This window comes from Juglans regia, chromosome 11, assembly GCF_001411555.2.
Source record: "Juglans regia cultivar Chandler chromosome 11, Walnut 2.0, whole genome shotgun sequence".
NCBI lineage: Eukaryota > Viridiplantae > Streptophyta > Magnoliopsida > Fagales > Juglandaceae > Juglans > Juglans regia.
Window position 1 is genome coordinate 34203112 of NC_049911.1, and position 13376 is coordinate 34216487.

The following is a 13376-nucleotide window of genomic DNA, read 5'->3' on the forward strand; positions in this document are numbered from 1 at the left end:
CTGCAGAACAAGAACAAAAAAGGAATGCAAAAGAGAAACAAAGAGGAAAGAAAGAGAGTCCACTTGGATTTCATCAATTAGATTTGGCTCAAAGTTTTTTTAGCAATATCAGAAGTTAGCTTTGTTTCTTTTCCTACGCTTTCTCAGCTACCAAATAGTTTTTTTTTTTAAATTTTCTATTTCCTGTCGTTTAACATTTGAAATAGAGATCGAATATAGATTACCTGGCTCTTGAGCTTCGCTGCCCTTGAACTGTAGTTCTATCTTTTATCGTTAGAGTGATATATTAGCTTATGATTCTTCATTTCCTATGAAGCGCGAAACCTGACGCTTTGGACAGAGTATTGGGATCTGGTTTTACGAGGATTCTACGTAGAATGCCAGAGTCAATTACTTAAGAAGGAGGCGCTAATCCCACGCGCGGTCATGCGATTGGCTCTGTTTCTTTCAACGGTTCCGTCAAGATTGCGGGGCTGGCAGATCTTGAACCTCACTGAATACTTTAGCACGCTGCTACGTCCACCGAGGCTTTCTCCCAAGTTTATAGTGCATTGCATTTTTTATTTTTTTTTTAAAGTATTTTTTAAGTTGCTTTAAATATATATATATTTAAAAAAATCCCAAATTTATTAAAAAATATTTCTTTAACTTTTAAGTTAAAAAAAATACAAATCGGTAAAAAGTCTCGGTAAACATCACCATGACTTTATAATTTTCCAATACTTTATAGCATTAATTATAAAATAATTCCATCGATTTTGGTGTATTTGTAATTCACTCTTTAGTTTTATTTTTTTAATTCATTAATGAGTCACGACAGACCTACTATCTATTTTATAAGGATTTTTATTATTCATTATCTCTATATACTATATTTTTTATTTATTTATTTAATTTTATTCTTTTTAAATTAATTAAATTTTTCTACTCATCATCCATACACTACATACTTAATAAGAGAAAAAAAATATAGTGTGTTAGAATGATGAATAAAATTTTTCATTTTATAATATTTTAGATCAAGATAGTTTTATAAAACGAGATTATTTTTATAAATTATTTTAAAAAGTATCTTCATTTAAAATAGTATTGCAAAAAATTTTTTATTTGTATCATTTTCTTTTATAATTTATTAATTTTCCAGTTAAATGTTTTGAGAATAACTCTATCAACAAGCGTATGTGAAATACACATTTTATATTGTTGATATGACTGTTGATATGACGGGATCTAATTTATAATAGAAATTTATAGATTTAAATTTTACAAACTATATTATATTATATTAATTAAATTTAAATATAACAAATCAAATAATACTATATCAATTACGTGGGTGGTATATTTTTCTATGCCGATTTAAAAATAAAATAATTATTTTTATTATTAGATATATATATTTCCGTCTATTTATTGTGAATTATTTAATTACAAGACTACCGTATAAATACTACTTGATAACATATTGGAACCCAACATGTAGTATCCTTATCTAAAATGTAATAATATTTAAAAAGAAGGTAGATATATAAAAAAGTTAAAAACAAATAAATTAATAAAATAATTAAAAACTTATAAACATAAAATAATTATTTAAGAAAAAAGATTACAGGAGGGAAATCCATGCTACCACTTAGGCGAAGGGGGTCCCCTTCCTAGAGTCGTTGTGGATGGCCAATCGGCCCACGATGGTTTGGGGCTAGTCGTGGCCCACCCCTCGATGGGGAGGCTCTCCCCCTGGTCGTTAGGTATACAACCCCGCGTTCGTCGTCATTTCCTTTCGCGTGATGTTAGGCTGCCGCCCGATAATATTGCTGGATGTGTTGCTTACGTAAAACTCTTCTTCTTCTTTCTTCTTCTTCTTCTTCTTCTTTTTTTTTTTAATATTATTAAATATTTTTAAAAAATAATAAAAATATATATTTCTTTATCAGTAAATAAAAAAATTAAATACAGTCAAAATGAGAAGACATACTAATAATATTCTTCCTAAATTAAGTTGTTTTTAGTGTACAATTTCATCGAAATGTTTCGTGCTTGTATGCCGAGAAACTTATCTATAAGACAATGAAAAATATAAGAAAAAGTTGTTTTTGGGATGAATGTGCTTTCTAGTTAATAATATTAAATATGATTCCTAAAAAGGAGAAAGGGAAAGCTCTTATAACAATGAATATATTAGCTGTAATAATATATTTTAACATTATATTATTACACGTGGCGTAGTCAGTGTGAGCTGTGCTGGATGGACTGGGCTTTTCAGGATCTGTACAGCCCATTCTGAAATTCAGCCCAAAACTCATATCCGCTATATAAAAAATCAAGACAAGAACCGACCCAAATCTCCAAGGCCAGCCCACTTCGAGATCATAAATAAACGCAGTCCATGAAAGTCCATTTCGGCCCATACCTCAGTACTGCATGTCTGCACGTGATGATGGTGTAATCAGCTACATTGGTCTTCTCAGTTTAGGTGTACAGAACAGATAATACAATGGGCATGATATGGATGATAGATGGCCATTTTCTGTAGCCCAACCAGAAAATAGAAAGAAATTAGGTGAAAAAAATTATGAAATTTAAGGGGATATTCGCATGGCCTTCCAACTCTCAATGCAGCCAAGAAAAGGGTTGGATTTAAAGAAAGATTCCAAACAAGTAGTACTAGTCCAAAGAATCAAAGATGAAGACAGCGAAAGATCAAGTGGATTCATTTCCATTAACCAACAACCAACCATTTAGTGTGGACATAAGTGGAAGCATTTAACAAGCAAAGATACCTTTATGGCGCAGCAAACTATTTCGTCTTCTTCCGGCGCCTTACCCAACTGATCATCAATGGCACAAACATCTAATTTACATTTAAATATTTGGCTCTGGCCAGGTACGTACGTACGTGGCTGCATGTTCATCGGATTATATTAATCCTTATTAATTAACACGTACGTAGGCATGCACGCCGATCGATCTCGTCATCCATATTGACAGGCGTACTACAGCAGAAACTACGTACCATATAAGACTAAGGCGCGCGCTGTACTTAAATTGACCCGACCATCTAATTGATCCATCCTCGATCAGGGATTCTACTATATATATATATAAATATATATATATAATATATACTTTCTTGAAAAAAGAAAAACAAGACAAGACAAGACAAAAAATACCTACTCTCTTATTGAACTGATCCATATTTGCATTGAAAACAAAACACTTATTACATTATTTTAACTATAAAAGTATATATTACATATATATACTTAATTTATATTACTACAAGATAGATTAATTGTTCATTGATAAGGCTGTGGACAAAGTGAAAAGCAGTGGTTCTATCCCATACAATATTTAGAGGGGGTGAATATGTGCAGTTCAAATTTTCTTGTCTAATAAAATATAAGACAAGTAAGCAATTAAAAGATGAAACAAGTTATACAAATAATCAACACAGAGATTTGGTCACGAAGTGAAAACTCATTTAAAAAATGTCTTCAAATTCTAAAATCACTCTGGGTGTAAGCCACCACCTAAAATCTGCTATAGAAAAAGTTTATTACAACCAATTTATAGACACTCACAAAACTTTTATAGTTCCTAAACTTGGCTTGCAACATCACAAGTGACCCACTCAATCTCTACACGCATGTAGTGTCAAAACTCCGACCTTCTATAGCTTTCCACGAGAACCTCTCGATCTTTGCATCAACAGCAGCTCCGAAAACCTTCTGGACAGTCAACACGTCCACTTCAATGGACTTTGAATGAGATTTGATCTTGAGTGTGGTGTGGTGGATATGTGTTTGTCCAAGAGAGATTCACAATGTGAGGAAAAAGTTTCTCTCTTTGGCTCTTGAAACACTTAGGGTTTTTGCTCTGTTTTTCCACACCAAAGGAAAGACCAAAATGTTTCCTTTTATATCAATAAGGAAAGAGGCGCTCAAACCTAAGAAAATTAGGTTTCTAGAACATTGGCTCGAGCGAAGTGTCAAGCAAATTTAGTTGCGCTCGAGCCAAATGTCGAGCCAAGTCAAGCGACTCTCTGACTTGAATGTAGCTTGAGCGAAGTGTTGAACCATGTCGAGTGAACTCTCTGACTTAAAGTTCGCTCGAGCCAAGTGTCGATCCAAGTCAAGCGAACTCTCTGACTTGAATGTAGCTTGAGCGAAGTGTTGAACCATGTCGAGCGAACTCTCTGACTTGAAGTTCGCTCGAGCGAACTCTCGGACTTGAATGTAGCTCGAGCGAAGTGTCGAGCCATGTCGAGCGAATTCTCTGACTTGAAGTTCGCTCGAGCGAAATGTCGAGCCACTTCGAGCGAACTCTCTGACTTGAGTTGGCCCTCCCTTTTTCACTTTGACACACTACACACTTGTAACAACACAAGTTTACACAATTTTTTACAAGAATATACCAATTAACTAATTTTTCCCTCAACACAAAGCCATCTCGATTCTCACCCTCTATTTTATTCACTTACTTTGTCACCTCTAGGGCTTAACCTGTCGTTTCCCAGCAATATATATATTAATTAACTTGTTTGTAACTGAGTTGATCAGGCGATTTATACATGTCTGCTATAAATTTGGGCGTTCCGCTAACCAATAGCTGCAAATTATATACTTCCTAAGGGCAGCACAGAGCTGAGACAGAGAGAGAGATGGTTGCCACATATATGGCATTTCAAGTGAATTGCAGTATTGAGAGGAGGCCCACCCTCTCACACAACTTTGATCACTTCAAGACCTTATTTTCTTCTGTTTTCAAGGTAACTCTCTCTCTCTCTCTCTCTCTCTCTCTCTCTAGTGAAGCTAGCTCAACATGATGTATATATAGTTTTGATCATCCAAGGCCGACTTTTGCACCACTTTCTGGCAACTAGTAGATCATCATAAGATTTTGGCCAATTTTCAGCATACAAATTATGATTTTTCTTTCAAATTTAGTTCTCGATCGGCCGATTAATTCTAAAAATTAAGCAACCAAATTATAATACGATAATCAGCTGACTGCAGAATTACTTATCATGTTTTCATAAGCAGCCAATACTAAGAGAAGTGCAACAAGTACACATGCACATAGATGTTTCCAGAACAATGAAGAACGCTTCTGCGCAAATGCTGGACGCCTTTGTGGATTCGGTGTTTGAGTTTGCTGACCAGCCATTGCTCCCTTCTCAGGTATATATAATACGTACCCGGCCGCTCAATTTCCGGCCGGCCATTTTAGTTAGCATTAATTCCATGCACGCACAAAACGTACGCGTAAAATTTTGGATCTTTGATCTCAGTACTTCAATTTGCATAGTTTAATCGTGTCAAATTTCTTGGCAGGATAACTTTTCTCCCGTCGACGAGTTGAAAGAAGCCGTTCTGATTACTGAGATTGAAGGGGGAATCCCCGATAATTTCCGTGAAGGTGTCTACATCAGAAATGGTCTGTAGTACTTGACCTTTAATTTGTTGTTATAAATATTCTCACTATTTGACATAATATTCTAATTTATCATTGACATCTTAATTTAGATGGAGTTTAGTACTCTTCGATCTTCTTGGTTATATCTAACACATTAATTAATTAGAATTTTAATTCCAGCATGCTGTTTTTTATTGGAGTATTTCAAGGATTGTATGGAAATGTCAAATTAGGATTAACATTGCTACATCTCGTATATATAATCTAAAGCTTTATCTTGTTTGTACGGATCATGATCCCGTATTTTGATGTTTCTTGTCGTCATGAGTTTACTTCATTCGTTCGAATTTGCCGGCCTTAACTCGGATGAAAAGGCATGCAAAATGACACAATGTCCTAGCTAGCCTTGACGAATGTCTTGTTTTCCATCGATCGTGGGTCGACATTCGTATAATTTTATATGTTTTTCTGTCCGAGTTAATGCGGTTGTTTTTGGATGAAAGGTCAAATTAACCGGCCGTAAATAAAACAAATGAAGCTGAGGCAGGGGAGTAAACGAAACGTTGAACACGACTGGCCCCATATATACGTTAGAGTACAAATAATCCTACTTTGGAATCCTGGATATGTTAATGATGGCCGCACGGAAAATTATTACCTACTTTTTAAAATATGGATGATGCATGTGATATTTTTAGCACATCTAGTAGTCAATAGTACTACCATTTGTTGTTGATAACATAAAATTAGATACATTAATTGTATAGTTCAGTACGTACTGTGCTTTAATTTGAATTATATATATATATATATATAAATGGATATATAATGACACTAGCTAGAAGTACAATTAATAGTTATTTTTCTAACAATAAGGGCCTAAAAGGACTTGGTAGAGATAGAATGTATATAGTAATTTTGGATTGGATAGGGCCAGCATGCATTCGATGTAATAACAGGAAACTGTCACTGATTAATGGTGCTTAATTAATTGCGTTATGCTTCAACTGCAGGACCAAACCCCCTTTTTGGAGGACTGAAATTGACTAAGTCCGTGTTTGGAAGGTCAAGTCACACTTGGGTGGAAGGAGAAGGAATGCTTCATGCTTTGTATTTTAATAAAGATGGCGATGGGAGGTGGAATGTTGTGTACAATAACAGACATGTTCAAACCGAAACGTTCAAGCTAGAAAAGCAAAGAAACAAGCCGTCTTTTCTACCCGCCATTGAAGGCGATTCACCAGCCATTTTGTCTGCTTATCTGCTTAATTTGGTGGGGATATCAATTTTTCATTATGTTGCTTTAAAATAATCAGTAGCCTCTTTTAATTCTAATTAAGATCATGTGGTTGCGTAGGTTGGTTTGTGAGTGAGGGAAAAGGCTTTGATTATTAGCTTATAAAATGGGTTGAGACCTTTGATCTGAATTTTGCAGTTGAGATTTGGGATGGTAAACAAGTATATAAGCAACACCAACATTTTCGAGCATTCGGGGAAATACTACTCAGTTGCAGAGAACGACGTGCCTCAAGAGATCGACATTTGTACTCTGAAAACTTTAGACAATTGGGATGTGAATGGAGCATGGAAACGGCCATTTACAAGCCACCCAAAGGTCCCCGGCCAGCAAGCTCTGATCTCTAATATATATGTCTTTAGATGTTCTGGGTTAAATATTCCCAATGGAGTAGTACTACTTGTTCTTTCATTCAAACTTACTTTACCTAATAAAGAACTATATATTTTACCCTCACCATATGTTAATTTCTACATATTACAGAGAGCTCCAGGTAGCGGAGAGCTAGTTATTATAGGGGTGGATGCTGTTAAACCTTTCCTCGAAGTGGGGTTGATTTCTGGTACATATGATCTATACTCAGATTCAAAACAACGGCAAAAGATAATATATATTTAGTTGGAGTATGAAGCGAGATTCTAATTAGTGAGTCTGTCATGTTGATCTTTTGCTGCAGCTGATGGAAAGAAATTGATTCACAAAGTGGATCTCGGACTGAACAGGTCTAGCCTTATTCATGACATAGGGGTCACCCAGAGGTAGTACCGAGACATGAGTACTGATCTAATCACTTCGTTTTAGCCCAAAAATATTGCCAAATAACTGCAATGGTATCTTAGAATCTCAATTGGAAAAAAGGATAAATACACTAAGCGTGTCTACAATAATATTTATTAAATATTTAATACTATCTGAAAATATTTATACAGCTAATAATAAATATAATAGAGTTAAATTAATATATTTATCTATATATTTTTCACTTCAAGCTCTCAAGTTGGAACCTAATAATTAAATCATACTAATTTATTATATATGTTTTTGCTTAATTGCATGCAGGTATCTTGTGATTATGGATTTTCCGCTGACTATAGACATAAAAAGACTTATTCGTGGAGGCCCGTAAGTGCGTGCATGCATGCATGTATATCCTTTCATGACTCCGATTTGTATATATAACTGGAAGCATCACATGAATTACATTCAAATATTATTTTTTGAAGTCACCAAAAACAATATTTATGTGTAGATTAATAAAGTACAATAAGGAAGAATATGCAAGGATTGGGATAATGCCTCGGTATGGCGATTCTGATTCAATCAAGTGGTTTGACGTTGAACCCAATACCACATTTCACATTCTCAACAGCTTCGAGGACGGTGATGAGGTACTAAATTGATTATTAATATAGAAAAAATAATTATCTGCTTAATTAATTAAATCTTGCTTAAATAATTAATTGGTATATCTTTTCAATTTATTTATAAGATCAATACCAAGTAGTCATGATATGATGATCACTTCATTAATATATATTTTTTTTTTTTTGTACGAGGATGTCGACAGGTTGTGGTGTGGGGGTGTAGAGCCCTTGATTCAATCATACCGGGGCCTGATATGGGTCTGAATAAATTTGAGTGGTTTTCCAGAAGATTTAAACCTATAAATTGTAAAGAGGAAAAAAATCCTAGTAACTCAACAGAAGATGGATCCCTATTTACTCGTTGTTACGAATGGAGATTAGACATGCAAACTGGAGAAGTTAGGGAGAGAAATCTCACAGCAACAGAATTCTCTATGGAGTTTCCTATCATCAATGGAAACTTCACAGGAGTTAAAAATAAATACGGATATACTCAAGTTGTTGATTCCATTGCGAGCTCTACCTCAGGTAGTTTTTCTTTTATTTTCTTTTATTTTATTTTTTATTTTTAAAAATCTAATCAACAATATTCTCTCTAAAACACTTAATTATATATAACCTGCAGCATGCATTTCCCTTAGTTGTCATGAAATTAAATATTGAAATATGAGAATTTTCAAGTAGTACTACGTACATGATTCTTTCAGGCATGATGAAATTTGGAGGTCTAGCCAAACTACACTTTGAGGAGCCAGATCAGGTAAAGATCAGTAGTACTCGTCCCTGGTGCTGTTTCTGCACATAATTTTTCTTCGATCTCTTTCATGCAAAGCTATATAACTAATTATATATATATATATATATATATATATATATAATGATCAGGAAGAGCCGATAAAGGTGCAATATCATATGTTTGAGGAGAATATCTTTTGCTCTGGTGCTGCTTTTGTCCCAAAAGGATCAGCAGGTTCTTCTGAAGAAGATGATGGTTGGATCATCACTTTTGTACACAATGAAGATACTAACATATCTAAAGTAAGTCGATTTATTGGCATCATGAGCTTAATTATTGCAATCAATCGTACATGATCATATCCCCAGCTTGAAATCTTTTTGGTATGTTTTTTAATTAGATCATCATGATCAATAATGGATGCTCAGAATGCCTCTCTGATCTCTTGCAGGTTTATATATTTGATACAAAGAAGTTTTCCGGGGAACCTGTTGCCAAGATTACTTTACCTTTCAGAGTTCCATACGGATTTCATGGAGCTTTCATGCCAATCAGTTCATTGCAAACTCGATGACATTAAACATATATGATTTGTATATATATGGTCAGAAATCTTGTCCGATCGAGTAGCTGGTTTTATAATCATGATTAAATTTAGTTAGTACATATTCGTTCAGTGCTATTGTTCCATGCATACAATTATTTTGATCTACAGGACCATTAATTGAAAACAAAACCCAAATAATGGATAAAAATTATATTAAAAAAGATATATTAATATAAATTATTTTTTAAATTTAAGTCAAGGGAATATTGGGTGGCACGGACCTTTTAACCATGACTATATAAGCTATATTAAAATAGGACAATGCTACATGGCCGCCCATTTCTAATTACAGTTGGGCTGAGTACCACTATTTCATTTTTTTAACACTGTTTTTTAAAAATATTTTAATTTTTTTAAAAAAAATACACAATTTCACTGGTGATAACTTCTTTAAACATTTGAAAAAAATTTAAAATACACTAGCTATCAAATCCAAAAAATTACAAATACAAAGGGCAATCTATCATTTTCTATTAAAATATAGTTTTACATTTTTAATCTTACACGTGGTCCAGGATGCGTATTAGTAATTCACGGAAATCTTTCAACAGACTTATATAAGAATGAGAAATAATAGTATAAGTTTGCGCACTTTTTTTTTATAAAAAATAATAAATTTAATATCTGTATAAAAAAATTATTTTTTTAATAATATATTTAATTTTTATTCAAAAAGAGTGTGCGAGACATTAAACAAATAAAAAAGAGACAATGATATACTACCAAGTACCAACTATATATATATATAAATATATTACAAGTCACAACTCAGCTACTACTACACATTAAGATATTAATATTTTTATTTTAATAAAAAAAAATTTGCACTTGCAGCAGTTCAAATTAAATTAAATAATATTTTTTTATATTTAATTATAAACAAATTGTTGTATAGTATTTCTTAAATCATTTTTCATAAAATAAACGGTCACGTCCAAAATTTTCGGGCATTGTCACTTGTGACCTGTGCTGTGCTGAGGATTTCAGGATCAGCCGAACCCACTATGAAATCAGCCCAAAACTCCTTTCTGCTACGAAAAAATTTAGACAAAAACTGACCCGAGTCTCCCCAGCCCGATATCATAAACTAACGCAAGTACATTAAAGCCCACTTCGGCCCATACCTCCAATGCGTGTAATTTCATAATGAAAAATTATTTGTGCGACATTAGGCATCATGTAGTCCCTTTAAAAGAAAAATAATTTTACGTACAATCGTAAAATACGTAAATATTATATAATTATTTTAAAAAATAATAAAGTTTATTATTAAAAATTAATTTTTTTCATGTGGGTCTCATATTTTATTCACTTATTTTAAAGCGATTACATATCGATTGCACAATTCACAATTACAAATATCTTTTGTCTGAGAAGAATTGGATTTGTTATAAAAATTCAGTAATATATTTTTATAAAAGAATTGGATTCGTTATAAAAATTCAGTAATATATTTTTATAAAAGAATTGGATTCGTTATAAAAATTCAGTAATATATTTTTATAAAAGAATTGGATTCGTTATAAAAATTCACTAATATATTAATTCCCGGAGACTTCACGCCCTAATTTGCATCGAACTTTATTTTTTATAGAGAAATTTATAACATAATTTGGAGATTGGAAGTATTAGAAACTTTATCACGAAATTTCATGCATGAATAGTTATTTTTATAGAAAAATAATATTTACAATTTTATACTATACAAGTTTCATAAAAAAATAAATAATTAAATATGAGATTGATAGGTAAAAATTATTATTTTTTAGTAATTTTTTTTAAAAAAATATCATCATTCATTCATATATGAAGAGAAGCTTATATTCATATTCAGATGTATGTGAAGATATTCTCATATCAATTATTTGAAGCTCTACCGATATATTATTAGACTAGTCTAGACTTCACTACTATTAATACTCTTTACAAAAAAATGTTCAAGAGATAGACTTTTTAGATAAAAAAATGGACTACATTTTAGATCAACTCTAATAGATTTTTTTTTAGTACTTTTTTTTTTTTTTTAAATCCATAAAACTTACCCACTAATTAATATTTTTGCACGTTTTCGAACCTGAAACGAAAGAAACGTGAAAAATGAAACAGGCATATTAGCATGGCCTTCCAAGAGAAAGATTCCAACTCGTTATGAAAACAAACAAACAAAAAAGAAAAAGATTCCAACCAATTACAAGGAGGCCCAGCGAAAGGAGTGGAATTGGAACCAGCTGGCATCCAACAATTGAAAATCAAGTATGTGGATAGAATCGGAACCATAAAAGATACCTTTCTGGAGCGCCAAATTATTTCGTTTTGTTCCTTATTTACCAAACCCAAAATTATTAAAAAACAAAAAAAACCATACCCAATGCAACAAACTTTAATTTGGCTCAAGCATCCAGGTGACACTTTCATTGCATTATATAATATATATGCTATTATTCCCCCACCAAGATTGTCATCACGTTACATATATATATATATAATGTACAATTTTTATAACATTAATTTGATTTATAATGTATAGTACTTTTTGTAATTAACTTTTGAGCATGCAAGTGACTCTCATCATCCTGCATATAGACATCACAAACACTCTCATCGATGCTTAAATTGACCCTAGCTAGCTACCAGCATCATCTAGCTATAGGCCAGGTATAATATCCATCCTCACGAGGGATCCTGACAAAAGATTCCTACTCTTAGAGCATTTCCATTCGCTTTCCTAAAACTATTTTTTTCTTATAATTTGAGGAATATTTTAAGTAATACTCTAAAAACTTCCCTACATCCGGATCCCTATTTTAGGGAAAAGATTTAGGAAATGAATAGTGGTTCCCCATATTCATTTCCTAAATCACTTTTATTAATATTTTATTCATTTCAATTAAATTAATTCTTCTTCCAATCATCTACACTTTCTTTCATACTCATATTTATTATAATTTTAAATAATATTTTTAAATATAATTTAAATAGCTACGAAAATATAAAAAAATAATAATTTTAAAACTATTAAAAATAATTTAAATTTTTATTTAAAATCTTCACTAGAGTAATAATTCAAAACATAAAAAAAATATTGAGTAGTTAAATTTATAAATGAAAGTGAGAGAAAAAATTAATAAAAAAAAATAGAGAAATATTATTTTAATAGAATAGGGAATTGATAGGGAATGGGATGTAGAAGGTTTTTAAAAGATGAGTAAAATTTAGGAAATGTACTTTTTAGCTAAATTATAGGAAATTTTATAGGGAACCCAATGTGAATGCTGTTATTAGACTTTAGTGAACTGATCCATATTTTAGAATTTTTTTTTTAAATAATACTTATTATTTAATTATTTTAACAAGGTGGGGATATTTTAGCTAGGCTTTCTGCAGCGTCATTAATAAATTATAATGAGCACGATATATATTATATAAAAAAGAATTATTTGTATATATCTGGTTATTTATTATGAAAGTAACTTATTTTTTTTATTGAAATGAATTTATTTTCATGTTAAATACTCATTTTTTTTTATAATACAAAATAATTGTAATTACAACAAAACATCTAAGAGATACAAATAGTCAAGAAACCAAAACCTAAGCATCGTAAACTAAACCATCCAGTATGTAGGATCGTTTGCTACGTACATGCATGAATGCTAACATTAATCATAAACAAACATATTACCAATTATGAGATAATATATATAAGGCTGTGGACAAAGGCGCCATCTCGCCCTCTAGCTATATCAGCTTATTGATCATCAGTAATTTCTTTGTCACCTCTAGGCTAGCTAGGCTTAACTGGTCGCGTGTTTTCCTGCAACTTGTTATAATTAATCATATATATATGCTGGCTAATTAATAATGTTCGTAACTCATCGTATGAGTTTGAGGCGATTTATATGGACTCTATAAATTTGGGCATTTCACTTAATTACAGATAGCTGCAAATTAATTATA

At 32.0% G+C, this 13376-nt stretch overlaps 1 protein-coding gene across 1 annotated transcript; it reads left to right on the forward strand.

Moving 5' to 3' along the window:
- The first annotated feature begins 4675 nt into the window (after positions 1–4675).
- LOC109009417 (carotenoid 9,10(9',10')-cleavage dioxygenase-like) lies at positions 4676–9386 on the forward strand. The gene is made up of 13 exons (XM_035682605.1): positions 4676–4768; positions 5043–5180; positions 5334–5436; positions 6429–6688; positions 6851–7030; positions 7196–7274; positions 7389–7470; positions 7772–7834; positions 7962–8100; positions 8280–8604; positions 8784–8836; positions 8962–9114; positions 9264–9386. The coding sequence occupies exons 1-13, from the start codon at positions 4676–4678 to the stop codon at positions 9384–9386; spliced, it is 1791 nt and encodes a 596-aa protein (XP_035538498.1).
- The last annotated feature ends 3990 nt before the right edge of the window (positions 9387–13376 follow it).

Bases quoted from the DNA above. Each gene is read 5' to 3' on its own strand.
- LOC109009417 (XM_035682605.1), top strand. From the start codon at position 4,676: ATGGCATTTCAAGTGAATTGCAGTATTGAGAGGAGGCCCACCCTCTCA. The intron at 7,471-7,771 runs GTAGTACCGAGA...AATTGCATGCAG, and splicing joins GACATAGGGGTCACCCAGAG to GTATCTTGTGATTATGGATT. The intron at 8,605-8,783 runs GTAGTTTTTCTT...TGATTCTTTCAG, and splicing joins CATTGCGAGCTCTACCTCAG to GCATGATGAAATTTGGAGGT.